At 52.1% G+C, this 27,628-nt stretch overlaps 1 protein-coding gene across 4 annotated transcripts in view; it reads left to right on the top strand.

Annotated features, from left to right (window-relative positions):
- Positions 1-27,628, top strand: part of PTPN5 (protein tyrosine phosphatase non-receptor type 5) — a 53,233-nt gene that overhangs the window by 9,189 nt on the left and 16,416 nt on the right. Inside the window, exons 2-4 of one of the 4 annotated variants that reach the window (XM_027581579.2) lie at positions 5,715-5,804; positions 8,087-8,170; positions 11,740-11,816. In XM_027581579.2, coding sequence (XP_027437380.1) covers positions 11,792-11,816 — 25 coding nt within the window. In that variant the 5' untranslated portion in view covers positions 5,715-5,804; positions 8,087-8,170; positions 11,740-11,791. Of the gene's footprint in view, positions 1-4,379; positions 4,519-5,619; positions 5,637-5,714; positions 5,805-8,086; positions 8,171-11,739; positions 11,817-27,628 lie in introns of those variants that run through there. The other 3 variants (XM_027581577.2, XM_027581575.2, XM_027581576.2) reach the window with 3 other exon arrangements.

The following is a 27,628-nucleotide window of genomic DNA, read 5'->3' as shown; positions in this document are numbered from 1 at the left end:
GCACCGGGCTCACTGGGAAGGTTTCCTGGAGGAGGCATGGTGCTGAGGCAGAGGTCCTCAGGGCAGAAGGGCCCAAGGGCCACAGCTCGGAAGGAGGAGCAGGGAGGCCTATGCAGGAAGGAGGAACAGGGGAGACAAAGGCGAGAATCAAAAATGAGCGTGGCTGGAAGATGGGGCAGTATTCATGGTGCAGGAGGATTTGGGGAATCCCATGAAGTCAGGTTTCCAGTTCTTTGACCCACCTTCCTAAGGGCCCCAGGTCTGACGAGGGAGACCTGGAAACAGCCCAGGGCTCTCCAGACGGAAGAAGAGTCTGTTCTGCTGGGGAGGCCCTACACTGTTCTCATTAGCTCCAAGAACACCTGACTGAGCCTGAGGAAAAAGGAAACAGACCTTTGGAGCTGATGGCCCTGCCTGGTCCAAAAAGCAGAAACATCTCTGGTGTAAAGGGAGGGAGGGAGGGAGCCGGGAAATGAAGTTTTGAGCCAGGTCAGCTGTAATAAGGAGGAGGCAGTCTGCCTCAGGTTGCCTGGTACTTTCTTTACTGCAGTCACTTCCAGAGCCCATACCTCAACTCTGCCACGGGCAGCTGTGTTGCTCCTGCAGCCCAGAGAAAGAAACTGAGGTTCAGAGAGGTCCAGACACTGGCCAGGGACCCCATGGGGAGAAGGTGGCAAAGCACAGTGTTTCAACCAGGTCTCTCTGCCTCTAAATCCATCCTTTTTCCAGAGTACTATGGTTGCCTTGAGGTGCGTGACCTTAGAATGGTCAGCTGTCATGTTTTGAGGGTTCTGCCCATAACCGAGGACCTCTGTTGACAACCTGCCCTGGGCCCCAGGTTTCCAGCTGTACAGTAGCATGAGGCATGGAGAGGACCATCTATCCTTGGCCCGGGACCAAGCTCTGTCCTGTGTTCTCCATGGGCCACCTGAGCAGGACGAGAGTGACACTTACCTGTGCTCATGCCAGGCTCTAACCCCTCCAAGTGCCTATTAGCTCCTAGACAAAGTGAGCTAATGATGTCTTTTTCACAAGGTTGCCGCAAGGGTCTAATTAAATAAGGCATTGGAAAGCATGCGGCACATAGTAGGTATGCAGCTGATACTACTTTTGAATACAGCAGGTCAGCCCCATTTAAACCTTGACTCTGGTCCCGTCTGGGTTTTTGTTTTTGTTTTTGTTTTTTTTCCTTCCCATTCCATATGACACTCTATTGTCTCTCCTGGCAAAGGAGCCTCAGACCCAGCCAAGGTTTCCAAATGTAGCCTCTGCCTTGCCTCTCCCAGGCTCTGCCTCTGACTCAGTTTGTCTGAGTCTTTCACCAAATCCTAAAGTGCCAGGGTCTTCCCAGCCTGTGCTGTCACTGCCTGGGCCAGGCCTGAGCACAGAAGGGTTAAATGAGAGGCAGAGGCTGGGGACTCTGGCCAGGACTAGACCTCATGATGGGCATGGCAGGAGCTAGAGTTCTCCCTGGCTGCAGGGGGAGCAACCGTAGCTCTGAGCCCCGGCTCTCCCCTCTGTAAGTGCGTACAAGCCCTATGAGAAGTGGTTTCATAAGCGTGAAGAGCAGAGCAAATGCCAAATGGGACCATCATGGACGATCCAGAGCAAGGCAGAGGCACAGGTAGTCCAGGCCAAGGGGTGGCATCAGGGACATCTAGGGCTGAAACCAGAGGCCTTATAGACACCAGCAGCATGAAACCATTTGTGATCAGGGTGAGTATGTGACCAACACAGGCGAAGTCAGAATTCTCGTTCCACGTGGACTGGGGAGAGCTGCAAGAGTGGACAAGGCCTCAGTCCTAGAAGGCAAATGACCAAGACAGAGACTCTGCCAGGGGCATCAGGCGAAAAGCCAGGTGCTGGGGTTGGGCCAGTGTCCGAGCCAGACAAGCAACAGTGAGACTGAGTGTTGTTACAACTCTCAACAACCGTCATATGAGCTAACTCTTACGTAGTGTACTCTGGCCAGGCATTCCTCTAGGAGCTGGATGTTTACTCATCCCAACAATGGGATTTTAAAGATGAGGAAACTGAGGCATAGAGAGTTGGAGTAAAACTCCTGATCTCCAAGACGGGCAGCCTGACCCCTCACATTCATAGCTCGATATCAGCCATCGTGGGACCATTTACACCATGGGAATCGGCAGATGCCACTAATCAGGGCTTTTAAATTTATTTATTTATTGTTCTGAGAACCAATTTATTAGCACATCATAAGACTCATCCTAGAGTCTCCATGGACCTCATCTGTATGGGGAAAGAAGAGCTGTATTAACTGAGAAACAGGCAACACCTGACATACAAGATAAATTAGGTATACAAGATAAACAGCTAACATTTCAAGGGTCTTTTTTTTTTAAGATTTTATCTGAGAGAGCACATGTGCATGAGCAGAGGGGGAGGGGCAGAGGGAGAGGGAGAAGATGACTCCCCTCCGAGCAGGGATCCCAGGATCCTGAGATCATGACCTGAGCCAAAGGCAGCCGCTTGACCGACTGAGCCACCCTGGCGCCTCTCGCTTAACATCCTTAAGAATCCTTTGCTGTGTAGATGGTTATTTCCATTTCACAAGGAGGCAAACTGAGGCATAGAGAATTCAAGTATCTTGTGCAAGATTGGGTAGCCGCTGGGGATCCTTTGTTCATACTTGGGCAGCCCAATCCCACAGCCTGTGCTTTGTGGTTTTTAATGAGCCATTTATTCATACTCAGTCTCTAGCCTGCTTTTAATTTGTCTTTTCAAGAAATATGTCTTGAACCTATCTGCCAGGTGTCAGATAGAGTGTAGGCATGGAAAACGGGAAGGTCCATGTCAGAAGCTGTACACTTCGTGGTTTAAATAAAGCCTGGGGTTGAGGCAAACTGAATTGGAAGCCTGGTTCTGCCACTTACCAACTCTGTGACCTTGAACAGTGACTCAGTCCCTCCAAGTCCCAATCTCTGCCTGTGTAGGAGGATGATCACTGTGTTTAGTTGATAGGGTTATAGTGAGAGATGAATGATGGAGAACATGCCCAGCAGTTGGCATGGTCTCCAGCACACAGGCAGCGCTCAATCCAAGAGGGCCGAGGGGATTCTAGACCCCAGGTTTGTGTACAGATGCCCCATGGGAATTGGGGTTACAGGCATCAATAGATCATTTCTGAACAGAGCAGTAAGAAAGGAAGAGGGAGTACCCAGTTCTTCCCAAGGGAGTCAGGGATGGTTCTGCCGAAGAGGTGACATTCGAACAGGATCTGAAAAGGGTGTTCGAGAGTTTTCCAAGCTGGGAAGGGGAAAGGGGGGGCTTTCCCAGTGAAGGGAAAAGTACATTCCAAGGTATTATAGGAAGGAGTGGGCATCTAACCCAAGGGACATACCAGAATACCCTCACAAGAGGTGTGATCATGCCTTCATGTTTGTGTTTTCTCCTCGTACACTAAACTCTGTACCTGGGTCTTGGCGGGGGGGGGGGGGGGGTGCTGTTGAGAGAGGGAGCAGAATGAGTGTTTTCAGAGTGTTGGAAAACAGGGTTGAACCAGATGACCTTTGAACTCTGAAATCCTGCTCTTCGATTGATCTTATTGGGGGCTCACCATTCAAGTAGGACTGTCCGCAGCAGATAGTGAACATGGCCTCTGTCAGTAACTGGCTGGAGTGGGAGCCGCCCTACACACTTGAAGATCCAGCGGCCTTTGCCAGGTGGGCTCCGTGGACCAAAGCCTTGGTGCCCTGCCACTCCACCACCATCTGCCTCATTAAATCCACTCTGACCGCCAGGAAGTTGGGGCTTGACCTTAAGGAAAGGCCCTTAAAAGTCATTAAGTTCGATTCCCTTGATTTTAGTTGGCGTTGCTGAGATGCAGATTAGAGGAAACGGCCGGCCCAAAGTCACAAGGTGGCCTTGGACAAAAGTCCTGGGCTGCTGGGTCCTTGGCCCGGGAGTACGTTTGTTGCTCCAGTAATGGGACACAGCTTCCACCATCATAGACATCCCCCACCCAAACCAGTCTCCCAAGGAGGACTCTCTGGGCTGATTATTCGAGTGGAGAAACCTGAGGCCACAGTCCAGGGCAGGATTTCCAGGCATTCTGGGCCTGGGGAGAGCACACAAAGCTAATGGCCCTACAGCAAGGAGCTCCTTCGGGGCCCTGGGCAGGAGGACAGGCACGCCAGTGTCCGCCTCTGGGTCCTTCACCAGTTTGCCCACTGCGTGAGCCTGGCAGAATCCCTTCACCCCCAAGCCTTAGTTTCTTCGTCTGTAAAATGGGATGCAGCCTAATAGACATAAAGCGAGGATCTTTTTTTAAAAGAACAGGTACAGCACAGCTGCTGTAGTCTGCTGATTGATTCACGCTCACTCTCTTCCTACCTTCAGAGCACTGTTTTCAACAAAGGTGGAAAGCCAGAAGAGAAGAGCGCTCAGGAGCATGGGCGGTGAGGGGCAGATCTGTCATTACTAGCTGTGTGGCCCGGGGCAGGTCACTTCCCGTCTCTGAATCTCCATGTTTCCATCTAGAAAACGCAGGAAATGAAAGTACGTTCCTCCTAGGGCTGTTTGAAGACTAAGGTCTGCCCCACGTTGGGAGGGTGAGGAGGGAGATGGAAAACAAGGAAGAAGACCACGAATGAGCATCTCCATCAGTGTCCCTGTCCCGCGTCATGTTCCCTTTTCACCTGCCCCTCGTCACACTGAATTTTTTTCCCATCTCTCGAATGTGCCCTGTTTTCTCTTAGCTTCAGGCCCGTCCACATGCCCTCCTTCTGCCTGGAACAGCCCACCCGCCCCTCTGTCGTTCCGTAGCTGCTGAGCCTGGCTCCTCATTCATGGCACATCATAGATTTCCTTCCCGGGAACATTTCCTGAGGTCTCTGCCTCATTAGGGACCTCACCGCTGCCCCCACAGCACCCTACACTTCTCCTTCAGACTGGCAACCTGTGTCACCATTGCCTTTTGCTGACCTGCGTTCCTCTCATTAGGCCGTGAGCTAGAGTTCACCTGTGGCCTGCACATAGGAGCTGTTTAGTAAACACTAGTTGAGCAAACAAATGTTCCGGTCTCTGGATCTGACTCACATGGAAGATGGGAAACTTTGTGTTGCCCGAAGCCCTCTGCAGGTTGGGCCTCTCCAGTACCTTTCCACCTTCCCTTCTGTTGGGTCTCGGCCACACCCACGCCCCAGTCTCCCACCAACAGAGCAGGATGGAGAAGTCATCATTTATCTGGGCACGTCCCAAGCAGAGAACACTCAGACCCTGTGTTTGGGATCCAGAACACTCCAAGTTTGCAGTCTGCTCAGACGTGGGGACAGATGGCTGGACAGTGGACAGCTGGGCAGGGAGGGTAGGCAGCTTGGCAAGATGGAAATAGCTGTGAACTAAGCACTGGGAGATTGGGGCTCAGAGCCTGTCTGTTCCCCAACTTTGCTGAACACATCAGTCTGAGTTCTCTGGTAACCAGCAACAGAAACGGACTCTTGAGTCATTTAGGCAGAAAGGTATAACACAGAATAACAGGGAATAGGCCTGTAGTCTTGGGCCTTCCCTGTGGCAACAGACAAGTAGGGCACCCAGAGAAGAGAGGGTTGACTCCCAAAGGAAATTTGGATTTTGTTAACTGCCTGAAAACTGCTGTCCATGCTGTGCGACGTGAGGTGAGGCACCTGACCTCTCTTGCCTGAGTCTCCCATCTGCGTGTTCTAAAGCTGGCCTCTCTCCATTCACATCTCCAGTGTGCTTTTTGCTGAGAAGCCTCCTGCCCTGGCCCCCGATGGCGCCTTTCCCCATCCGGACGCCTTGGGAATGAATTATGAGGAAGCCAGGTGAGTAGTGTGTGGGGGCTCCCCTGCCGCTCACCCCACTGAGGAGGCCAAGACCTCTCCACGTGCATGTGTGGGGACACGTGACTCATCTGCATGAGGTAGTCAGCCTCATCCTTTGTCTTCCATGAAACCAGCATGTCCTTGGCCCCTGCATGCTGAATATGCTGCTGAAAGTCGAGCCGGCATTATGGGCCTCTTTCTGGTCGTGGTCTGGCGTCTTCCCCAGGTTGGGAATCTCCTAGCTAGAGTCTGTCCTCCCGGAGACCCCCCCAGAGCCACTAACTCTAAACGCTGCCACCGTCTTCCACTTGAACTCTACCGTGTATCAGCAAGCTCAGGTCCTGAACACCTGGGATGCAGAGGTGGCTGAGGGGGTGGGGATGCTCTCAAGTGACTGGAAACCCGACGGGGGAGGCAGGTGCATAAACAGGTAACTATAGCAGCAGAACAAAGTAAGAGACAGAAGTAGTGAGCCAGGAGTGTGGGAGCCCCGAGATGGGAGAGTTTGATTCTCCCCAGGAGATCAGGGAGTGCTCCACGGAAGAGGAGACGTTGAGGATGAGTAAGATTTGGCAGGAGGGAGAAAGGAAATTTCAGGCTGAGGTAGCAGCGTGAACAAAGGCCTAGAAGTAGGAGTATACGGGTTTGATTCAGGGAATAGTGATGTCTGGTGGGATCAGAGCTCTGGGGGGGTGCTGGGAGCTCCATGGTGACAGTGAGAGGTGTCTCAGCGGCCCTAGAACCCCAGGAGCATGAAGCCCGAGGTAGAGGGCGTGTCTGCCTGGGGTTGGGTCAGGAGGTTGCTGGGGGCTCAGGCTCCCACCCAGGAGTAAGGCTTCAGCATCTTAGTTCCTCCTAGCCCCTCACCTACCCAGGAAGAGGGTGCAGGCTCCTTGGCCTCCCTCCCCAAAGCTGTCAGCTATTTCTCTACACTAGTCCCGGGCAAAACTGGCATTGCCTGCTAACAGCACCCACCCATCCTACTTCACCCCCCAGAGAGCGGTGAGGTGCTCCCAGCCCATCCCAGACGGGCCTCTGCTAGAATGCTGATTCACCCAGCCCACAGCAGGTACCTACCTGTCCTGTGTCTCCTCCACTCGCCATGCGTTCTAGGAAGGTGAGGCGGGCTGGTCCAGGTCCAGTGTCCAGCAGCCAGCAACACGGGGCTCCCCATTACCTTCACACCCGCGCGCGTGCGCGCGCACACACACACACACACACACACACACACACACACACACACACACACACGTGAACAAGTGATAGTGATGCTATTCGGGTTGCCAGGGGTCTGACCACCTTATTTGCTAGACGAGGCTTCAGGGGCCCAGGGTGAGAGAAGATTACCCAGGCATCAGCATGTTGGGAGCAGAGTTTAAAGGAGAGGTTTGGTTTGGCGCAGCACACTGTTCATAATCACCAGAAGGTGGAAGCAACCCAGATGTCTGTGGCTTGATGAATGGATAAATAAAATGTAGTATATCCACACAGCCGAATGTTGTTCAGCCATAAAAAGGAACGGAGTACTGATCTGTGCTCCAACCTGGATGAGCCTAGAAAACATTGTGCTAAGTGAAAGAAGCCAGACACAAGAGACCATGTAATGTATGATTCCATTTATATGAAATAGCTAGAACAGGCCGCCCCATGGGGACAGGAAGCAGGTTAATGATTGCCAGAGGCGAGGGGAGGGGAGAATGAGCAGGGGCTCCCTCATGGGTCCAAAGTTTCCTTTCGGGTGATGAAAGTGCTCTGGGCCCCGAGAGTGGTGGCAGTCATACAACATGGTGAATGGGTTAAATGCCACGAGATTGTACACTCTCAAAACGGTTAAAATAGTGCCTTTTTCTCTTAGGTGAATTTTATCACAATTTAGAAAAAGTAGTCTGGGACCAGATCAGATGCCACCGGCCAGGTCTAATGTCCATTCCTCAGACACATGCCCCTGGCCCCCCATCCATTATAGACCTCCCCCGCCCAGGCCAAGGGTGGGGGCGCCTCTGACACCTCAGTTCAAGTCAAGCCCCATGGTCAAGTGGAAGAAGGCTGCCCGCTGAAAAGCCAGGATTCCTGGCAGTGAGGACTTGCTGATGTGCCTCTGAGGTCTAGCCCCCATCGCTTCCCATCCCGCTGACCAGCCTGCTCCCTCCAGCTGGTGCCAGATACATCTCAGACGTCTGCATTGCTCTTGCTGTCTGCACCGTGAAGGAGGTTCTTTCCCTTGTGACCCGTCATCCATCTAGAAACATGTTTAAGAACCAGCTCTTATCTTCCCCTTGCAGAAGACTTCCCCCCCCACCCTGCCCCCTCACCACAATCTGAGCTGAGCTCCCCAAGGCATCGCGTGAAGACGTCGATTGAAGCAGGTGTGGGAGCAGCCGTGTTTGTGTGTGTGTCTTCCCGAGATGACTGGGAGCTGTGCAGGGAGGGGCCTGGTGGTTCATCACTGTATTCCTAGGACAGCTCCATGCCTTGCTCACAGGCGGTCCTCAGCAAACGCTTGTTGAATGAGGCAGTGGCTTTGGGAAGGTTCTGTCCCCGCCCAGATATTCTCCATCAATGAGGGAGGGACAGGCTGGGTAATCTCCAAGTCCTTTTATCTTTTATCTCTGGGGTTCTCTGGTTCTAAGAGTAGCGTGTGGTGGTGGGGGACAGCCCAGCAAGTTGCTGTGTTTTCTGATCCTGTTGCCCAGCTTCTAAAAATCGAGGAGAAAGAGGGAACCTGCAGTAATCCACTGCAAGCAGCTATTTCTGCTCTTGGTGGAGAGGAGAGAGGGCAGTGTCCAGAGACTGGGCTTCTCCATCCAGCCTGATTGGACCTTCTCTTCTCTTCGGAAATCTAATTAAAACCCTCCCCTGAACAGCCTAGCCATGCAGGTTTTGGCTCAGGTTGCCCGGAGTCCTTCAACTACAAGGCCAAGGGGCGAACTCTTGCTCCATTTTCCTCTACGGATGAGAGGTGCTACTCTTTCTGCTTTTCTGATTATGAAATTAGTCATTTTCTAGGAAGCTTATTTATAGAGTCCGCTGCACACATGCAGCGCTGAGCTATTCTGAACACGGCTTAGGGCCTGGGAGGCTTAAGGTGTGAAAGTAGCTGTGAGTCACACATGGGTCCCCTTCCAGAGGTATCTGGATACCCTGGTTACCTTTCTGCACCCAGCCAGGAGCCAGCCTTCATGGGCTGCCCTCCAGCCAGGGTGCTCTTCACAGTAGAGAGACAAAGCTCAGCCCCTCAATCCCCACGGCCACCAGTTTGACAGAGTACCTGGAGCAGGTCCGACCTCCATTCTGTGCCCCCTTTCCCTCCTCTCCTAATTGGGGGCCTTCCGGATGTGTGATTCTGTGCCTGCTCTGGACAACAGCTGTGGAGGAGGGTTCCAGGTGGCTTCACAAAGACCTGCCCACGAGGCAGCTCAGATGATGACCATGTTTGAGGTTCCTGATGTTTCTTTCAAGGAGGTCAGGGCAACGTTCACGGATTCAACAAGTATTTACTTATTTATTTATTGAACACCTACTATGAACCAGGAACTGTGCAAGGCTTTGAAGATACAATGGTGAATAAAACAGAAATGGAGCTTGTAGTCTAATGTTAATCAAACAATGGCATATATGAAAATGAAATTTCAAACTGTGTCAAGTGTGTGAGTAAAAAGTGCTAGGAAATAGAGCTGGAGGGACTCTCTAGGCAGAGAAAAAAGCACGTGCAGAGGCACTGTGGAGAAAAGAACCTGTCCAGTGCAGCTACAGTGCCGAGCACAAAGGGAAGGGGGTATGAAATTAGGTTGGAGGGGTATACCGGGGTCAGATCAGGCAAGACCTAGTAAAGCATGTTACAGCATTTCTGTCTTTGCTCTAAGTGCAATAGGATGCCACTTAAAGTATTTTTTACTTAAAGGATCTTTTTAAGAAGGTTATATGATAAATGTTCAATTTTGAAACAGTCGTCTCTAGCTCAGGCCTGCCCCATCCAGTTCTGCAGGTTATAAACTGCACAACCTATGAAGCCATATGTGTTGGAACAAGATGGAGAATGTTCTAGGGGCAGCCTGAGTGAATGCCAGAGACCAGTTCAAAGACTGCCAAAGTAATCTAGGCAAGAGAGGCTGGCGTGGACCAAGATGTAGGTGGCGGAGAGGGAGAGAAGTGGAGGGATTCAGGAGACACTTAAAGGGCCTTGAAGATAGCAGCCTTCTCTCTGCAGGAGAGCTGGGCTCCAAGGTTTGGGGTTCTCAGAGCCCCTGCCGGCTGGAGTGAGGAAAAGATAAAATAATGCAATGCCAGTTTAGAGCAGAAGATGTCAGAATGAAAATGGTCACCCTTAACTCTGCCTATCCTTAACTGTTTCAGGTCTGCAGCTGGGCCTAATATGGGCCTCAGGACCAGTCTGAGAGGCAGGATGGCAGAAACAGTGGGCAGAGAGGTAGTTGACCTCTTGAAGTTTGTGGAAATATTATGCTGGCAGTGCTGTATTCAAGTTTCTTTCGGTTGCTAATTTCAGAAATCAGATTCCACTGGCTTAAGCTAAAATGTTGGAATTTATTGGAAGGATCCTGGAGCATCTCATGGTTTTGATAGACAGACTCAAGACTCAGGATGGGCAGGAATGAAGCAGACCCAAGGCCCATAGCAGCAGATGCTTTTGGACCTTCTCTCCAGGACACTGTGGCTACCATGATTTAGAGCCAGCATCCGCAGACTGCAGGCCCTCCAGGACGCATTTGAAAAGTGCAGGGGAGAGGATCCGCTTGCCTCAGCCTGGTTGGTGTGTCTAGCCCTTGATCGGTCAGCTACTGCCAGGGGTCAGAACATGAAGGGCAGGCAGAGTCGCTGGAACCCATATTTGCATATCAGGCCATTTCCAGAGTAGGGGAACCCCCTGTGAGCTGCATAGTTGCCCCCAGGGTGTGTCTACTCTGCTGATACTTCATGGGGTCTAGCTGATCTCCTGCAACCTTTTTCCAGCTTACGGGGTAAAGGAGAAAAGCTAGACCCCAGTATAGTCCTGGAAAGTGCCCTTATTGGCTAGAGAGGGTTTTTTTTTTTAATATTTTATTTATTTATTTGACAGAGAGAGACAGAGAGACATCGAGAGAGGGAACACAAGCAGGGGCAGAGAGAGAGGGAGAAGCAGGCTTCCTGCTGAGCAGGGAGCCCAATGCGGGGCTCGATCCCAGGACCCTGGGATCCTGACCTGAGCCGAAGGCAGACGCTTAACGACTGAGCCACCCAGGTGCCCAGAGAGGGGGTTTTCTGATGCCAGAAAGAAATAGAACATTTAGAATACACAAAAAAATATATATACCTACATTTTCTAACTCTTTCTGGAGGAGAGTTTTGCATGCCACTTTCCACTGCCTGAGGCACAAGGTACTTGCAGGCCTTGAGGAGCTGGGCATAGACGGTGTGTGACCCAGACCTCTCTTCTTGCTCACCTGCGATTCAAACCTACAGGAACGAGGAGGCAGAACAATAAACACAACAGTGAGCGCATAAGCCTGGAGTCCTAGACTGTAATTTCATACCCAGCTCCACCCTAATGAGCTTTGTGACCTTAGGCAAGTTATTGAACTCCTCTGAGCCTGTTGATCGATCCCTAATCTGGGGGTCACGATGAAGACTTAGTGTGATGAAGTTTGTAAGTGCTTTGCACACAGTAAGGCCTCCCTCCATAGCAGAGGGGATGGGGGTAATGATGGTTGTAGGGCATTTGCTGCTCATTATTGCACAGGGAAAATGCCTGCAGAATTCTGCTCCCGCCTCTGCAGCTTGACCCTTCTGCAGGTTGGTCCTCCTCCTTGCTCCCTCCCCCGCCACGGGGTAGGGTTATTCAAAGGGACACAGTGCGAGCAAGAAAGCTTTTTATCCTTGTTCAGGGTTCTGCCTTGATCCCGGCTGCACTGCATCATCTGGCATTTTTCATCCGCTGCAGGAGTGCGAGAGAGAAGCACACGGCCGATGACTCTGAGGGAGGGACCCTGGACATGTGCTGCAGTGACAGGCTGCCGGGTGAGTCTGCCCGGCACCCAGGGGCCCGAGAGTTCCCCGGGCACGGAGAGCGCCCCGGATGGCCCGCGCTGGAGTCGAGCCCGCTTAGCTGTGAACTTGCTCCGGGGCGGGGGACTGACTCAGCTGCTCACAAGGTCTTCGTTTAAATGAGGACTTGTTTTTCTAATCCCTGATGTCTCTCTGACCTGTCATATGAAGCTGCTCTGGGCTCCCACGGAGGGAAGAGCAGGCAGCTGGGGGTGTGCCGGGAGGGTGGAGAGAGGGGTGAGGAGCTGGGGAGTCCAGGGCTGCTGGGCCCCTGACCGCTGAGCAGCAGGGTGTTGGGCAAAACTTCAAGAGGTAAGGCGAGGGGACGCGGACAGCCCAGATGTGGCATGAGCCGAGGGTGGGTGGGCGATGGGGAGAAAGTACCTGCCAGCCCTGTTGAGAGCCTCGCTGTGAGGGTCAGTGCGTGCTGCTTGAGGCTGATTGGCCGCGCTCGCCACCGCCACAGAGACCTTACCGCGGCACTCCTGCCCGGGGCCCGTGGGGTGGCAGTGTGTCCCAGCTGTGACCAAGTACCCAGCTCCCAGAAGGAATAAAGGAAAGGAGGAGAGGAGACAGCTGTAATGTTCGTTTTCTTTTTATAAAACTTTTTTTCTTATAACAAATACCCACTGTAGAAATGATAGAAAATAAGACAAACGAAAAAAAAATTGTTGTACTCCCGTAACACAATATTCATTTTCATCTTCCCTTCCAATCCTTTTGGTTCAAAAACAGCCTTTTGAATGCTGACTTTGAGGTCCCAAACCTGTAGCTTGTCAGAAACCTCATGATTGGCAAGGAACCTTCGAGTGGCGTTTTCAGTGACACTCTTTAAGACAGACATTGAAAACAACTAGGTATGACTCTAAAACGATGACTCCTTAAAATAAGTGGTTATTTTACTCCCACCATGAGCCAGTGCCCCAGCTACTGATGAAGCTTCTTCCTCAGGCCTGCAGGTAAGGATTAAGCCCTTTGGTGCAGTTCACGCCATGTCCAGTAGGAGGTACCATTGCTCAAAAACATTTTGGAAGGCCTGTTGAGCTGGTCTAGCGTGGGTGTCATCTTTCAGGGGGCCTTGTGGGGACCCGCAACAGCTAGCTTCAAGAACAGAATTCTCCAAAAGGGATGTGAGAGCTGTCTGTGAATATATGAAAGGCTGTCCTGTGGAGGGAGCAGCAGATTCATTCTGTGTATCTTACAAGGCTGGCATAAACCCGATACGCAGAAATTAAAAAGAGGCCTGTTGGCACAAGGGATCCAGAACTTACTTACGTGCTTTCTTTCTTTAAGATTTTATTTATTTATTTTGAGATATATATAGAGAGAGAGAGGGAGAGAGAGAGCATGAGCGGAGCGGGGCAGGGTGGGGCAGACTCTCCACGGAGCAGGGAGCCCGACATGGGGCTCGATCCCAGGACCCTGGGATCATGACCTGCGCCAAAGGCAGACGCTTAACTGACTGAGCCACGCAGGCGCCCCCGGAACTTTCTTTCCGAATCTGAAAGCGGTCCACTCGTAGAACTGGATAATTCAAGAGGAAGAAAATGAGTGTTCCATCACTGGAGGCATTCAAATATTATCTGGATAGACAGTGGAGAGGAAATTTCCACAATGGGTGGGAAGTCGAAATGACATCAAAAGTCCCTTTCAACTATTAAACGTTCCGTGATTCAGATATGAGTCATAGAATTCAGAGATGATTCTACGGCCAGGGATGGCCCAGCGGCTAGAAAAAACCCATGGAAAATAGGACATGATGTATAGGGAGTCCAGAGAGTTGCATGGTGTGAAGGAAAGAGCACCAGCTTTGGCATTTGGGTCTGGCTTATAGGTTCTGTGTTTATGGACAGGTCACTTACCCCTGCTGGGCCTCTGGTCCTCATCTGTAAATGGGAACAACAGCAATATGAGTATTTATCCTCACAGCAATATGAATATTTATCCTCACAAGGATTAAAAAAATATAATTACATAGGCATTCATTCCACAAATACTCTTTGAGCGCCTTCTCTGTGTCAGGCATTATGCTAGGTGCTAGGAATCTAGTGGTATATAAAACAGGCATAGTCCCTGCCCTGCTTTGAGCTGCTTCTGGAAAATGGGGTGGAACCACAGGAGAGAGAATACAGTAATAAGAATAATATATGAAATTTCAGCCCTCCCCGAAAGCCAGCAACCAGCTTGGCATGGAAGAGGAGTATTGGTCATCTCCAGTGGAGCTGGTTCAGTGCCTTCCCTGTGCCAGGCACTGTTCCAAATACTCTCACATGTACGTCTCACGAATCCTGTCCCCTGCCCTAAGAAGTTGGTATCGTTTCCTGTCCCCATCTTCTAGATGAGAGGACCGAGGCCCAGGGAAGTGAGGGAGTCTGTCCAAGGTCACTTTGCTAGTGTTTGGTAGAGTGAGGATTCAGTTCATGCTGTCTCTTTCCAGAGCCCATGCTCCTGGTCACCTCCCCATTCTGCCTCCACTGTCACCATGGAGCCACCATCAGTTTCTGGCACTGTGTAAACTGAGGCAAGAAGAGCTAAGGTGTGTCTGTCCCTGGGGAGGAGTCTGGAGGGGATGGGCCATGTCCCCGTGCCTGTCCCCATCTGGGTCCGTCCTGCCAGGGGCTAGGCCAGCTCTACGCCCCTCTAGACTCCCAGGATGCCACCGTCATGTGATCTTGTAATCATGTTTTGCCTGTTTCCTCCACGGGACCGTGAGTTCTTTGAAGGCAAGTGCCTATTTTGTCCTCCACGTCCAGTCTTCATTCACTCATTTCTTCATTCACTGGATGACTGTTCATTGAGTGAATCCCTGGGCACGGCACTCTTGTAAGCACTGAACCTTGTAAGATTCAACAGTGAACCGAACTGAGAAAATGTCCACCCTCACAGGGCAGTGTTGTGTGCTGATAAAGAGCAGGGACTCTGGACCTGGGCTTGGTTCCACCCTTTACCCCGGAGGTGATCATGCTCCAGTGACTTAATCCTTCTGTGCCTCCCAGTTACAAAGTATAAGCACGAATACTATTTACAACCATGTAGAGTTGTTGGAGGAGCACATGAATTAATGGAAAGCTCAGAACCGTACCTGGCACATAGGTAGTTTGATCTGTAAGCATTTGCTATGTCGAGAAAGATAGACAAGGAATAAAATAAATAAGTAAAATATTTAGGATGGTAGATAGTAGTAGGTGCTGTGGAGGAAATTAAAACCAAGAAAGAGGGATGAGCAAGGACGGGGTGGGGGGGTAGCTTTGTAAATAGGGTGGTCCTGGAACCTGGCTAGGAGGACGCTTCCATAAATGCTCATCAGCCAGAACCACCGATCTGAGCAGCAACTTGGACATGAAAGGAGGTATAAAGGCCGAGAGAATCGGGGAGCAGGGCCTTTAAAATGAACCCAAGGGCACTGCAAGCAATTGCATAAGGATGGTGTAAAAATACAGCCATCAAGAAATCTCTCCCCCCTCCCCCCAGCTGTCTTCCCGCTGGGCGAGATGAGGTGGAGTGAGGGCTAGCCTTGCCTGAGTGACTCACGCCTTCCCACAAGCACCGCCAGGCAGGGGCGGCGTGGCCGCGGTCACCTGGACCTGAACCAGCACCAAGCAGGTCACATAGACCTCCCAGCTTGAGATTTCTGGGTGAAAACCTCCTCCGGCATCGCCAACACCCCCGGGCAGCTGGGAAGCACGCTCACTCACATCCCCGGGGCGCTGCTCGCATGTGCTCACACGCTCGTCTCCGTCCTCACTTGTCCCAGCCCCGTGCACATGTATGCGCATGCACAGACCCACACGCAGCTACCCAGGCACACGCCCCGTCTCGCTCTGCCTCTTGAAGCTCCCTGGGCGCACACCCACTTGAAGCTCATGCACCTGCGAGCTTCCTTCCCCTTGTGCACTCGGGATCTCTGCTCCATGGTGCCATTATCCACACTGATCTGCCTGCTCTGTCCTTCCTGCTTCAGGTCTCTTTCTCTTCCGCAGCCAGGTCCCTTCTCATGTACACGTGCAGACCAGCGGGCACACTCCTTCCCTCCCATTCTCTACCCTTTCCCCAGGCCCTCAGCTGCACGTAGTCTCGTGCACCCCACTCTGTGCACACACACACATACATTTTCCTTCTCCCTCGTGCACACACTCTCTCACACGGGGTCCCTCTCCTCTCCTTCTCTCTCACCCCCCAGTGCTTGCTCATTTACTTGCTCACAGTCACCCAAATACATTTATACATTCACACTCACACTCCCCCCGCCTCTATGTGTAGGTGTTCATATTTGCAAGAAACCAGGCAACCCTGCTGATGCCGGGGCCTCCGCTCCTTCCCCAGCCAGGACCGCTGCAGGCCCAGCCTCGAACCCGTGGCTTCCTTTGGGGTACAGGTCAGAGGAAGGAGGTAGACAAGACCATAGGAGGTGCTGGTGATGGCATGACATCACCAAGTGTCACTCACACTGTCTCCAGCGGGCAGGCTCAGGGGCTGGCCTGCTCCTAACATTTGCAGGGACCACGGCCAGACTGCAAATGAGGCTCCTGGTGGTGCACCACCCTCTGCTGAGTCCTGCACTGCAAGGGCCCTTGTGTGCATGCATGTGGGCACGTCAGTCTGTGGGTCCACATGTGCTCCACATCCCACCCCAATTGCTGCTCCTTGGCCACCCCTCAAATCCAAAGGTACCCAAGCAGGAGGCCACATCCACCCTCAGAAGGGTGTACCTGCACCCACGCAGGCTCCAGGACATTTGGGCAGGGAGCTCTGGAGTCCTAGTAGCCAGAGCGTGGCCTGGAAAGGAGAGTGTAGGCGCACCTCCTAGCCCTGTGGAACTCCTTGCCCCCTAGGGAGCGGCGTGGCCAGAGGAGAATGAGCTCGGTCTGGGTGTAAGGACAACTCTGGTCTTAGAAACAAGGTGCTCCCATAGCATCCTACAGCCAACAGCTGGCTGGAGTCATGGGAGTCACCGCCACCCTGAGACGTAAGTGTATCATGATTAGCCAGCTCAGTGCAAGGTTGTGAGTAGCTACTGAAGGCCTGAGTAGGCCATTGCCCATTCGGTAGGAGCAGCTGGTGTCCTGGTGACTCTCCTACTCACTCCCACTTAAGTCCTAGTGCCTTCAAGGCTACCCTCTGCCTAGCCCTAGGTTCTAAATCATCATGGATATCAGCCTGACCCTCTTTTGAGGGGGACAATGTCTAGGTCTCAGCAAGAGACCATTGACCATCCTGGGTGGCCTTTTATAAAGAGGATGCCATTTTTTTAAAGATTTTATTTATTTATATATCAGAAAGAGAGAGCATGCGCACACAAGCAGGAGTGGCAGGCAGAGGGAGAAGCAGGCTCCCCATAGAGCAGGGAGCCCGATGAAGGGCTCGTTCCCAGGACCCTGGGATCATGACTTGAACCAAAGGCAGATGCTTAACCGACTGAGCCACCCAGGCGTCCCAAGGGGATGCGTTATTGAGGAAATCCTAATCCCACTCCGCCTAACCCTGGCCATGATGGAGGGTCACATCTCAGCTTTCCCGGCTGTCCCTTCATGACACAGACAAGATCTTGGGCCAGAAGCCAGCAAGGACCAATTGCAAAGCCCTTTTATCCATTTGACAAGCTTTTATTGAACATCCACTCTGTGCCCACGCCTGGGCCAGGCTGTGGTGACACAGTGAAGAGCAGACCCTGGTTCTTGCTCTCAGGGAGGCCAGAACACCACGGAAGGGTGTACCCCTAATGCAGCCTTATCTTGAGGGGGAGTCAGGGAAGGCTTCCCGGAAGAAATGGCCTTTCAACTGTGACCTGAAGGATGAATAGGGCTCTGGCTCATATCTTTAGGAACCAGCTATCAAAGCATTTTAATGAATAGGTTAACATCCTAATGGGCTTTGTCCCCGTCTACTAACTCTCGTTCTCACAAAGACTCTGGTCAGGGCCTGGTACTTAGTACTGGTTCAGACTTGTCTGGGAGCAAGTGCAGGAGCCCAGATAGACAAACAGAGAAGACAGGCCTGGTTATAGTTGTATTGCTGAGGGCTCACTGAGTGTCAACACTCAGCAGCTTAAGTTCTGTTGACTTTTCTTTCTTTGTATCATTGGAGTTCTGTTTTCATTCAAAACTTTTAATGCATTTAGGAAGGCTTATTGTGGCTAGCAGTACAGTGAATTGTCTTTGTCTTGAGTCTTCAGAGTGGGAATTAAAGAAAAAACACCATTTGGATGTGTTAAGAACCCTAATTGGAGAGCATTCTGTAATGATACCATTGTATTGAGAAGTACCAACCCAGGTATCCACTGAACAGTGATGGTAGAGGTTAACTCTTCTCAGATGCTAGGGCAGATGTGGAAGGATGAACCCATCTAGCTGAGTCTTAGGATGCTGTGAGGAGGCAGACAGATATGGGTTCAAATCCCACCTCTGCCACTGATCAGTAGCATGACCTTGGGTAACTTATCTGACTGCTTTGAGTTCCACATTCTTCACTCTAAAATGAGGTGGTACCATGATAAGACTTTTGTAGAGATTTTGTGAGGATTAAATGAGTTGATGCATGCTCAGTGCTTCTTCCACAATGCTCTGTAAGTGCTAGCTAGTAATGAGGGTGAGGATTGTTCCAGGATATGGAGTGTGCATAGAAAACCCTTCAGATATTCCCAAGGGCCCGGGCATCAAGTTGCAGTCCAGTCCTTCAGCAGTGGAGTGGATGGTATAGCTCTCTGGGTCTTTCTTGACTGCCCGCCACAGGCCTGGCACCTCACAGAAGCAGCACAGACAGGCAAGAGTGTTGTCTACGTGCTGAGTCAGGCGGGGAAGGGAGCCAGGTTTGCAGGAGAGGACAGTCACCCATTTTCCTTCACCACTGTAGAAATGGTTCTGATATTCCAGGGAGTTACCTGGATGTGTGATATGACCAGAGAGTCTTCACAATGGGAAGAAAGGCTGTCTGCCTCCACACAGGTTGATGCTAAAGGTCTTTCAGACAAATGGACATCTGTGGTATCCCTAAGATATGCAGTGACAGATGCTGTCCCCTTTCACCTTGCCTAGCCCAGGGACCCTCCAAAAACATCTCATCTTGGGGCACCAGGGTGGCTCAGTCGGTTAAGCGTCCAACTCTTGATTTCAGCTCAGGTCATGATTTCGGGATCATGGGATCAAGCCCCACACTGAGCTCCCCGCTCAGCATGGTGTCTGCTTGATATTCTCTCTCCTCTGCCTCTGTCCCTTCCCGTCCCTGCTCTCACTTCCTCTCTCTCTCTGTCAAAATAAATAAATGAATAAATTTTTTAAAAAGAATATTTTAGCCATTAAAAAAAATTTCATCTTTCCGTTTGAGCTCATTTCTTCCTTTCAAGTCCCAGCCACTTCTTTTGGTTAATCTGTTTGCTACCTAATAAACAGTCTTAAAACTCAGTGAGTTAAAACAACAACCTTGGATTTGCTCATGATTCAGAGGGTCCTGCAGGTCTCAGCTGGGTGATTCTTCTGTTCAGGTGGCTTCAACTGAGGTCACTCACTTAGCTATATTCACCTGGTGCTGGGCTGGGATAGAAGGCCCAAGAAAGCTTTTCTTACATGTGTGGCCCCTCAGTGTGAATATCAGGAGCCGGGGGGGAGGGGAGGGCGGGGGGGGGGGGAGGGGAGGGCGGGGGGGGGAGGGGAGGGCGGGGCGGGGATCATTAGGGCACCTTGGAGGCTGTCTGCCATGCTGCTGAAAAGTTGAACCCTTGAAATCCAAAGAGACATATTCTAAGGATACGTCTATATACAGAATGATTTATGAGGGAAAAAAAATCCACCCACAAAGAAAGAAAAAATACCAGAAAATATGTCAAAAGGAAACCAGTGTCTTTCTCAGCGTGGTAGGATTATGGATGACTTGAGTTTCCTTTATGCTTTTATGAGGGTTTTTTCCCCTCATATTTTCCAAAATCATTTAAAAAACGATCAGCCACCCCAAGATATTCATTAGTCCTTGCCACGCAAGAGTGGTAGTTGGGGGTAGTAGGGGCCTTGTGGGGTGAGTCACGTTCCTCCAGGTTGGGTGGTTCAGCCTGGCAGGCCCAGAATCTCAGGCTGACCCAACCCCCAGGATCTTAATGGGGGTTAGTTAACCCTGTGGGGGCATCTGTGGAGACAGTCACCAAGCCCTGGAATCCCCCCCCTCCCCCAGAGAGAGCCAACACAATGACTCGAATGTCATGTTGGTGAAGTTGCTCAGAAATGCTGGGGTCTCTTTGGCAGTTGGCTCTGCTTCAGCCAAGTCCATGAGCCTTTCCCCCTACAGGGGGCGCCAATTCCCAAGCAGCCAGAGCCCGCCCTGGAGAGAGCCATGTCCCTCTCTCCAGCTCTCTCAGGTCGGGGACCCAGACCAGATAACAGGCCTTCCCTTGGCTGTTGTTCTTTTGCCATCTGGACTTGGCCCAACTGACAACTTGGTCATTTTGTGTCCTGTTTCCTTGGGGGAGGCAGGGTGATGATCCTTGTAGGTATTTGCATGGCCCCATTGCCCTCAGTGGTCTACGAGAGGCACTCTCTGGTTCTGTTCGCTTATTCTCTGCCGCTGCCGTAGTGCTCCTCCCCGTAGTTACTGTGTTCTAAGGTATTTAGTGTATGTGTTTTGTTTGTCTCCGTGTGCTCTTGCAGAAGGGGTGGTGAGGTTTTGTGTGCATGTACTTTTAATCTCCCCACTTCTCCCACCCCTGCCACAGAGAGCATAGGCTTCCATGTCCCCTTAGGGGCTGTGTGAGAACTCCCTGGAGCAGAGCCACTGGTTTCCAGACTCCTGCTTCCCAGGCCAGTTGCAGCAGAGGATCCGGGAGAAGCTGGAACAGAGATAAGTAGGAGTAAGGTGGTGTGCGCGGAGGCTGAGGCGGTAAGCAGGGGCCAACACATGCTGGGCCTTTATTGTTGACCATGACAAGGAGTTTGGTCTTTATCCTAAGAACAAGGTGAGACCATTGAATTTGGTTAGAGCAGGGGCTCAGGTTTGTTTTTTAAAGATAGGTGCATCTTTGGCACCAGCAGGGCCCTCAGAGACCCCTGGTCACACCCTGAATTTACAGAAGGCCTCCGAGGCCCACAAGGCAGCGAGAGGTCCAGGGCCCCACAGCCCGGGAGAGGCAGAACGAGGACTTGCCACTGCAGTCTCTTGACACTTTACCAACATCGTGAGCCTCCCTGGTTGCAGAGGGCCAACCCAGGACTGTGGCCTCTGAAGGCGTGGGATCTGTGGGCGCTGCTGTCCTGGGGAGTCTTGGGTCGCTCCTGCTCCCTTCTACCACTGGACTTGCCTATACTTCTGAGGGCACTGACCAGGGCCCACCAAAGAACCCCAAGCCAGGACCCAGGCTTCTGCTGCCCTGGGGCCTTTGGCCTCAGCCCTTCGGATGCCCGCCGGCAGCCCCTGTGAAACTTCCCGTGCTGGCGTAATGAGCGAGAACTGAATGGAGGCGTTAAAGACACATGTGTCAATCCTGGTTCTGCCTCTCACCCTTTGAACCTCAGTTTCCTCATCTGTGAAATGGGCGGGTGGACCAAATGCTCTCTCAAGTCTGTCCTTTCCTCCTCATGCGTTTTTGTTGGTCAAAGTCTCAGGCACTTAGGACCTCTCATACCCCCTCGCCCCAGGGCCTCTCTGTCTGTTCTTTTAGTTCTCAGCGTGGGCAGCTGGGGGCGGGGCGCACCCTCAGAGTTTCATTGACCCTTTGCACCCTTGTACTTCTGGGCCTCCGCTCCGGAGAGTCACAAAGAACTAAGCCATTGTTTGCAGCAACAAAGCTGTTTGCAGTTTCAGATGGAACCATTTTATTATATCCCATCCAAAGATTACTTGAGTTGTGTTTTGTTTTGAACGCTTGTTAGCGTTCTGGATTTAATGACCTGGCAGAGATGACACTGCTCCCCCCCACCACCCTGAGCCCGTGCCCACTCCATCCACCGACCCCGGTTGCCAGCCTACAGCCTCACAGCCTCTGCCCACGTGGGGTCAGGGCATCCACTGTCCTCCTGGGGTGCTCACCTGGCAGATGAAAGGGAAGTCCTTACTGCTGCCTCTCCCTCACTCTCCCCTCCCCTCCCCTCTTCCTCCTCCTCCTCTGAATTGTGCTACTATTTACTGAGCATTCACCATGTGTTGGGCACCAGACTAAGCGCCTTGCATGTCTTACCTTATGGTATCCTCACAATCCAACAGACAAGTCTTACTGCATCTGTGGTCCAGAGGAGAGAGTAAGTCACTTAGCCAAGGTCACAGAAGTAGTAAATGGCAAAGTCAGGCCTCAAACCGAGGTTTGTGTAACTCAGACTTTTGCCACAAGCCACTACAAAAAGCTACATCCCTGGAAACAGCCACTTTGGGGAATAGGAAGAGCTATGACAACACACAAGAGTTGGGTCCTGGAGATATTTCTTGTTACTTCAGTCGGACCGCTGAGAGCGTTCACCCGGGGGTCCCATTCTTGCCCCCTGCCATGCCCCCTTCCCTAGCACAGCTTCTCAGCTGTCTGCAGACAGCCTCCAGCACCCCCGGCCCACCCCACCTCCACCTGGCCCTCTCCAGACTGAGCGTAGGACACCTGAGTTCCCAGACTTCTCATCTTCAGCCCAAGCCCGCTTTTCTCTGCCCACCCTGCCCTTAGCAGAGCCTCCCCACCCCGCCCTGCCCCCATGCCGGGGTGTGATAGTGCTGTGGGAGCACTGTCCCCTCTGTCCTAGAATGGACTAAAGCTCTTTCCCAAGCTGACTCCCCCTGATAGGCAGGAGGAAGAAACAATGGAGACCCAGCCAGGGGTGGGTAACACAGGGTCTGGTTAGGAAGACAGATGCTGGAGCCCAGCTGCCCGGGTCTGAGGCCTGGCTCGGCCTTCCATGAGCCGTGGTGGCCCTGGGCAAGTCACTGAACCTCCTAAACTCCTATTTTCCTGTCGGTGAGAGGACTGTCCCCTTACCTACCTCCTGGGGTGGTGGTAAGGCCTGAATGAGTGGGTATTGGTAAAGCCGTCACGGGGATGCTTGGCACTGTGCCTTGTAGGCTGGTAAAGAGAATTGGCTTGGAGGACACCGAGCTTGTGGAGCCACAACCTCATGCCCACAGGCTTGCACTCTGTGTCAGTCTGAGAACCAGGGTCCCTAGCTTGAAGCAAGTCACTGAGGAAAGTTCTGGAGAATTCTGAATCAGACAGAAGGGAGCATAGTAGAGCTGCCCCCCACCTCTTTTGTGGTACAGATTGCTCGCCTTGCTTGAGGTGAGCTCCCAGAACATCATAGTTCATTTATCCCATGGGGCCTACGGTGCAGGTCCCCTTCTGCTGCATTGGCCTGTGTGCTGAATGTCAGGGTTGAGGGCTTCTTTCCAGTATTCAGATTTTCCTGAGCACCTACTACGTCTGATGCATTCATTCTCTCTCGACTCACGCTCTCTCCGCTTTCTTCTCTCTGGCTCTCTCCACAAGGCAGCCCCAGGGCAGCTAGATGTTTTTACATGACTCCTGAAAGTTTCCAGAGCATGCATCCAGAGAGAAGCAGCAGAAGCTACATGGACTTTTCTAACCTAGTTTCAAGGGTCAGACATCATCTTCTGCCACATTCCCATCTTTAAGGCAATCATCCAGTTGGGGAGGTGGGGGAGGGGGGAAACGGGACATTCGTTCTACTACCCAGCGATGGGAGGAATGTGGAGGAATTCACAGATGCGTTTGAAAACCACTATAGGAATCTAGTTATACAGGGATTAAGCAGCCCACCTGAGTCATGTAGCTGATAAATTGTGAGCACCCATGTCCTAGTCCAGAATCTTCTTTGGCCAGAGTCGGTTTCCTGTTCCCAAGCCATCCTGCCTGGGGAGTGCAGCAGTGAGCAAGACTGGGGCCTTGCCCTCAGCCAGTTTACCATCCGAGAGTTCGGGCTCGAGGCCAGCCCAGTGCTTGCCACTGTGCTGCCTCACTCTGGGGGTGTACCGGCCTTCTTGCTTGCTGATCAGCAGGACTGATGAGGCGGAGGGCTTGTGGGGAGCCAGTGCCAACTTCTAGAACCCCACACCCACCATCAGTTTGCCTTTGGCCAGCAGGGCTAGATGTGTGTGTGTGTGTGTGTGTGTGTGTGTGTGTGTGTACGCCAGGGCTGTTCTCACGCCGAGGAGTCCTGCTGGTCAGCATTAGGATCGAGACACAAAACGTCCCCAGAGCACAGAACAGGTGCTTGATGAATGTTTGTCAAATGAAAACATTATCTTGGTGAATCTTCTCACCTCCCAGCGCATCCCCTCTGACTCCTGGTTTGCGTCCTACACACCTCCCAAAAGGTAGCGGAAAATGGAGGCCAGCACTCTGGCCTCTCCCGGGGAGGCCAGAGTCCTGGCCCATCGAGGCCAGGCTGTCTCTTTCCCCGGGCATGGCTGAGGAATGTGTTAATTGTGGTGGCAGAAATGGCTGGTTAGGCCTCTCCTTCTGGACTCTTCTACCCCTTCTCCATTCCCTGGGGGCACCTACTTCCCCTGGTTCTACATTCAGGGCTTAGCCAAGCAAAATCTCAGAATAGGCTCGATTGGCCTGCCCTGCCTTGTCCCCTGGTGGGTTTCTGGAACTTTCTGTGGAATAGCAGAAAGATCATGGATAGTGGAGGCCCACAGACCTGGGATCAAATGCTAGTTCTGCTGCTTCCTGGCTCTGTGACCCTGAGGAAAGTGTGACCACTTTCCCCTCTCTGGTCCTGAGTTTGCCCCTCTGAAACTAGCAGACCAGACCAGATGCCCCTCAGGGCCTGTCAGGCTCTGACCGTCCCTGGTTCTAAAGGTCTGGTTGGGACTGAGTGTGATGTTCCGTGGGTTAGGGCCCCCGTGAGGATGCGGGCATGGCTGGGAGGTCACTCGTGGCCATGTTTGGGAAAGGAGGAAAAGCTGAATGGGACAGAAGCTCCTCTGTCATGTAAACAGGAACAGGCCGAGCCAGCCTTCTGCTCCAGTTCCGGTGGGCTGGCAGCCCGCGCACTCCGAGGATGAGTCACGGACAGGAGCCGCCAGGGTTCCGGAGCTCGGGCGGCGCCAGCCCCAGGGCACACAGTAGCTGCAGAGTTTAATGGTGGGATTCAGGCGCTAGGTGACAGGAGAGGGATCACAGTGCTTCCACATGCCCCAGGTAAAATCTGAAGGCTATTTGCTTGCAGGCCTTACCCAGGGTCCCTAGAGCTTTGGCCCAGGATACCGAGCGCCTGCCTTCCAGGGCTTCTTCTTGCCACGCCGTGTAGCCTTTGAGGAGCCATTAACCCCGGGGGTCGGGGGGGGTCAGGCACAAATGCTGCACCACCCCCACCCCCACCCCCTGCAGCTGGGTAGTGTTCAGGATTCCCCCCAGACCCAGAGACTTCCTCCCTCCCTCCTTCCCAGGCTCTCACCACCTCCCTCCTTTGCTGCAGTGAGCCCTCCTGATAAGCAATATGGCAAAATGGAAAGATCACTCTTGTGTCCGGAAGCCTTGGGTTGGAATCCCAGGTCTTCGCTTACTTGGGCAAGCCATTCGGCCTCTCTAAGCCTCATTTGCGCGCCTGGAAAATCCCCTTCACCCTGCGCAAGACGCAAGCCCAGGAGGAGCCCGGCGTTACATCGTTGTCAGCAAGCTGCCTCTGAGTCAGGGTTTCATGCGTGGCAAAGCAGCTTCCTCGCTGTGAACTATTGAAAAGCCAGCCTTTGACACAAGCAGCCGCCTCTCACCCACAAAACGACAAAACGGGGCTGATGATGCTGATGTCTACCTCACAGGGCTGCCGAGGGAAGCAAACGCAACTGCGTGTGCAGAAGCACTTTGGCAAGTGCGCAGACCCTGCCCGGGGAGGTGGTGGGACCATGCCCACAACAAGATAGCCCATGGCAGGGTGGGCAGGGCAAGGATGGGAGCTGACATCATCTCAAGGAGCTGGACCAGAAGCTGAAATGACAAATGGGGCCAGGATCACAGTGGTGCCTGCAGGTGGAGACTGTTTCGTTCCCTGTTGTGTCCCTAGAGCCTGGCCCAGGGCTCGGCAAAGTGTACGGTTGGTGCTCAATCAGTGTGTGTTGGACTCGTGCCTGAATGAACAGAGAGGAAAAGAGAGACCACAGGGCACCTGGCAGTCCTGAGAGCCAGATGAATCCAACTGGTGGGTATTCACTGAGCGCCTGGGAGATGCTTACCTTTCAGAGCAGGGTTTACTGAGAAATTGTTCTGAGCAGAACGCAGACGTTTAATTCAGGAAGATATGTTTTCAAAAACACAGTATATGCTGCATGTCATTTCGGAGGGGATCCACAGACGTCAGGTTAAGCACCTGTGATCTCGGGGGTGGGGAGCAGAGGTGTATGATAGAAAGCAGTGGAAGTAGGGGAACTGGAGAACAGGCTTGGGAACAGACTCTTTTCATCTCTGTTCATTCAGGCACGAGTCCAACACACACTGATTGAGCACCAACTGTATACTTTGCCGAGCCCTGGGCCAGGCTCTGGGGACACAGCAGTGAACAATGAAAAAAAAAATCACCTCTCATCTCCCCCTCCTCCAAAGAACTGTTAACATCTGGCTTCTGTTCTTCCCATTTACCATGTCCAGCATTTATTGAGCACTTACTGTATGCCAGGAGTTAGCCGTGCCGCATGCTTCACAAGCAGTATCTCACATTAACTTCTCATCTTACGATGGGCATTTACCACCTTTTTATACGCACGTTTATACTTTCCTAATTTTTAAGGCCAAGGAGATTATACTCTTTTGTCACCTTGCCTTTCTCTATACCATCAAAATTTCCCTCCATGATGTTAAATATTCATTTACTGAGTCTTTTATAATAGCAGCATGATGTTTTATTGCAGGCAGGTTCCACGCTCCTCAGACTGGGGTGTGTGTACCCCTGAGGGCAAAGTCACAGGATAAATTGTAGCTCATTTTCCTGAAGGAGAAATTTGACTTGAAGCTTTGGGAGGGGAAAAAGCCCATTATTTTAATATCAAAACAAGTACAGATACCCATAGCATAGAACCGAGAGCACCCATGAATTAAAAAAAAAAAGCAAGATCCAAAATCATGTGAGCTTGCTGTTATTCTCCGAAAGACCCACGTCCCCTCTTCTGTGAGGATGGCAGAAACATCTGAGAAGCACCAAGTTCTAGTTCAAGCCCCTCTTTTTACAGAGAAGGAAACTGAGACCCAGGGAGAAGGGGGGATTGCCCAAGGTCCACAGTGTGTGCATTGCAGGGCCAAGCCAGGTGACCTCTGGGCCCTGGACCCCTCCCACCCTTCCAAATTTGGCATCACCCTTTGACTGCATTTTCTGAGGGCGTGGGTGGAGACCTTGCCACTTGAGCAATCAAGCATCTGTGTCTCAATCATGGAAACTTCTGGCTTCCTGCAGGATCCATCCTTGGCAGCATCTTTTTCTTTTTCACCTTGCTGGCCAGGATCTGAGCTGTGTGCTCATGTAGGTAACAGGGCCCTACATAGGCAAAAGTGGGTAACCTTAAAAAGTGACTCCCCGGGGTGCCTGGGTGGCTCAGTCATTAAGTGTCTGGCCTTCAGCTCAGGTCATGGTCCCAGGGTCCTGGGATCGAGCCCCACATCGGGCTACCTTCCAGGTGGGAAGCCTGCTTCTCCCTCTCTCACTCCCCGTGCTTGTGTTCCGTCTCTCGCTGTGTCTCTCTCTGTCAAAAAAAAAAAAAGAAAAGAAAGAAAGAAAAAGTGACTCCCCCAGCACTTGGATTTTCCACTGAATGCAGTGGATTATGGGCATGTATCCACTGGTCTGTCTTCCCTATGAGGCTGGGAGCCTTCCGGAGGCAGG

This window comes from Zalophus californianus, chromosome 11 (assembly GCF_009762305.2).
Source record: "Zalophus californianus isolate mZalCal1 chromosome 11, mZalCal1.pri.v2, whole genome shotgun sequence".
In the NCBI taxonomy this organism is placed as follows: domain Eukaryota; kingdom Metazoa; phylum Chordata; class Mammalia; order Carnivora; family Otariidae; genus Zalophus; species Zalophus californianus.
The sequence above is the reverse complement of the archived record's forward strand: the minus strand, read 5'-3'. Positions and strand labels throughout refer to the sequence as shown.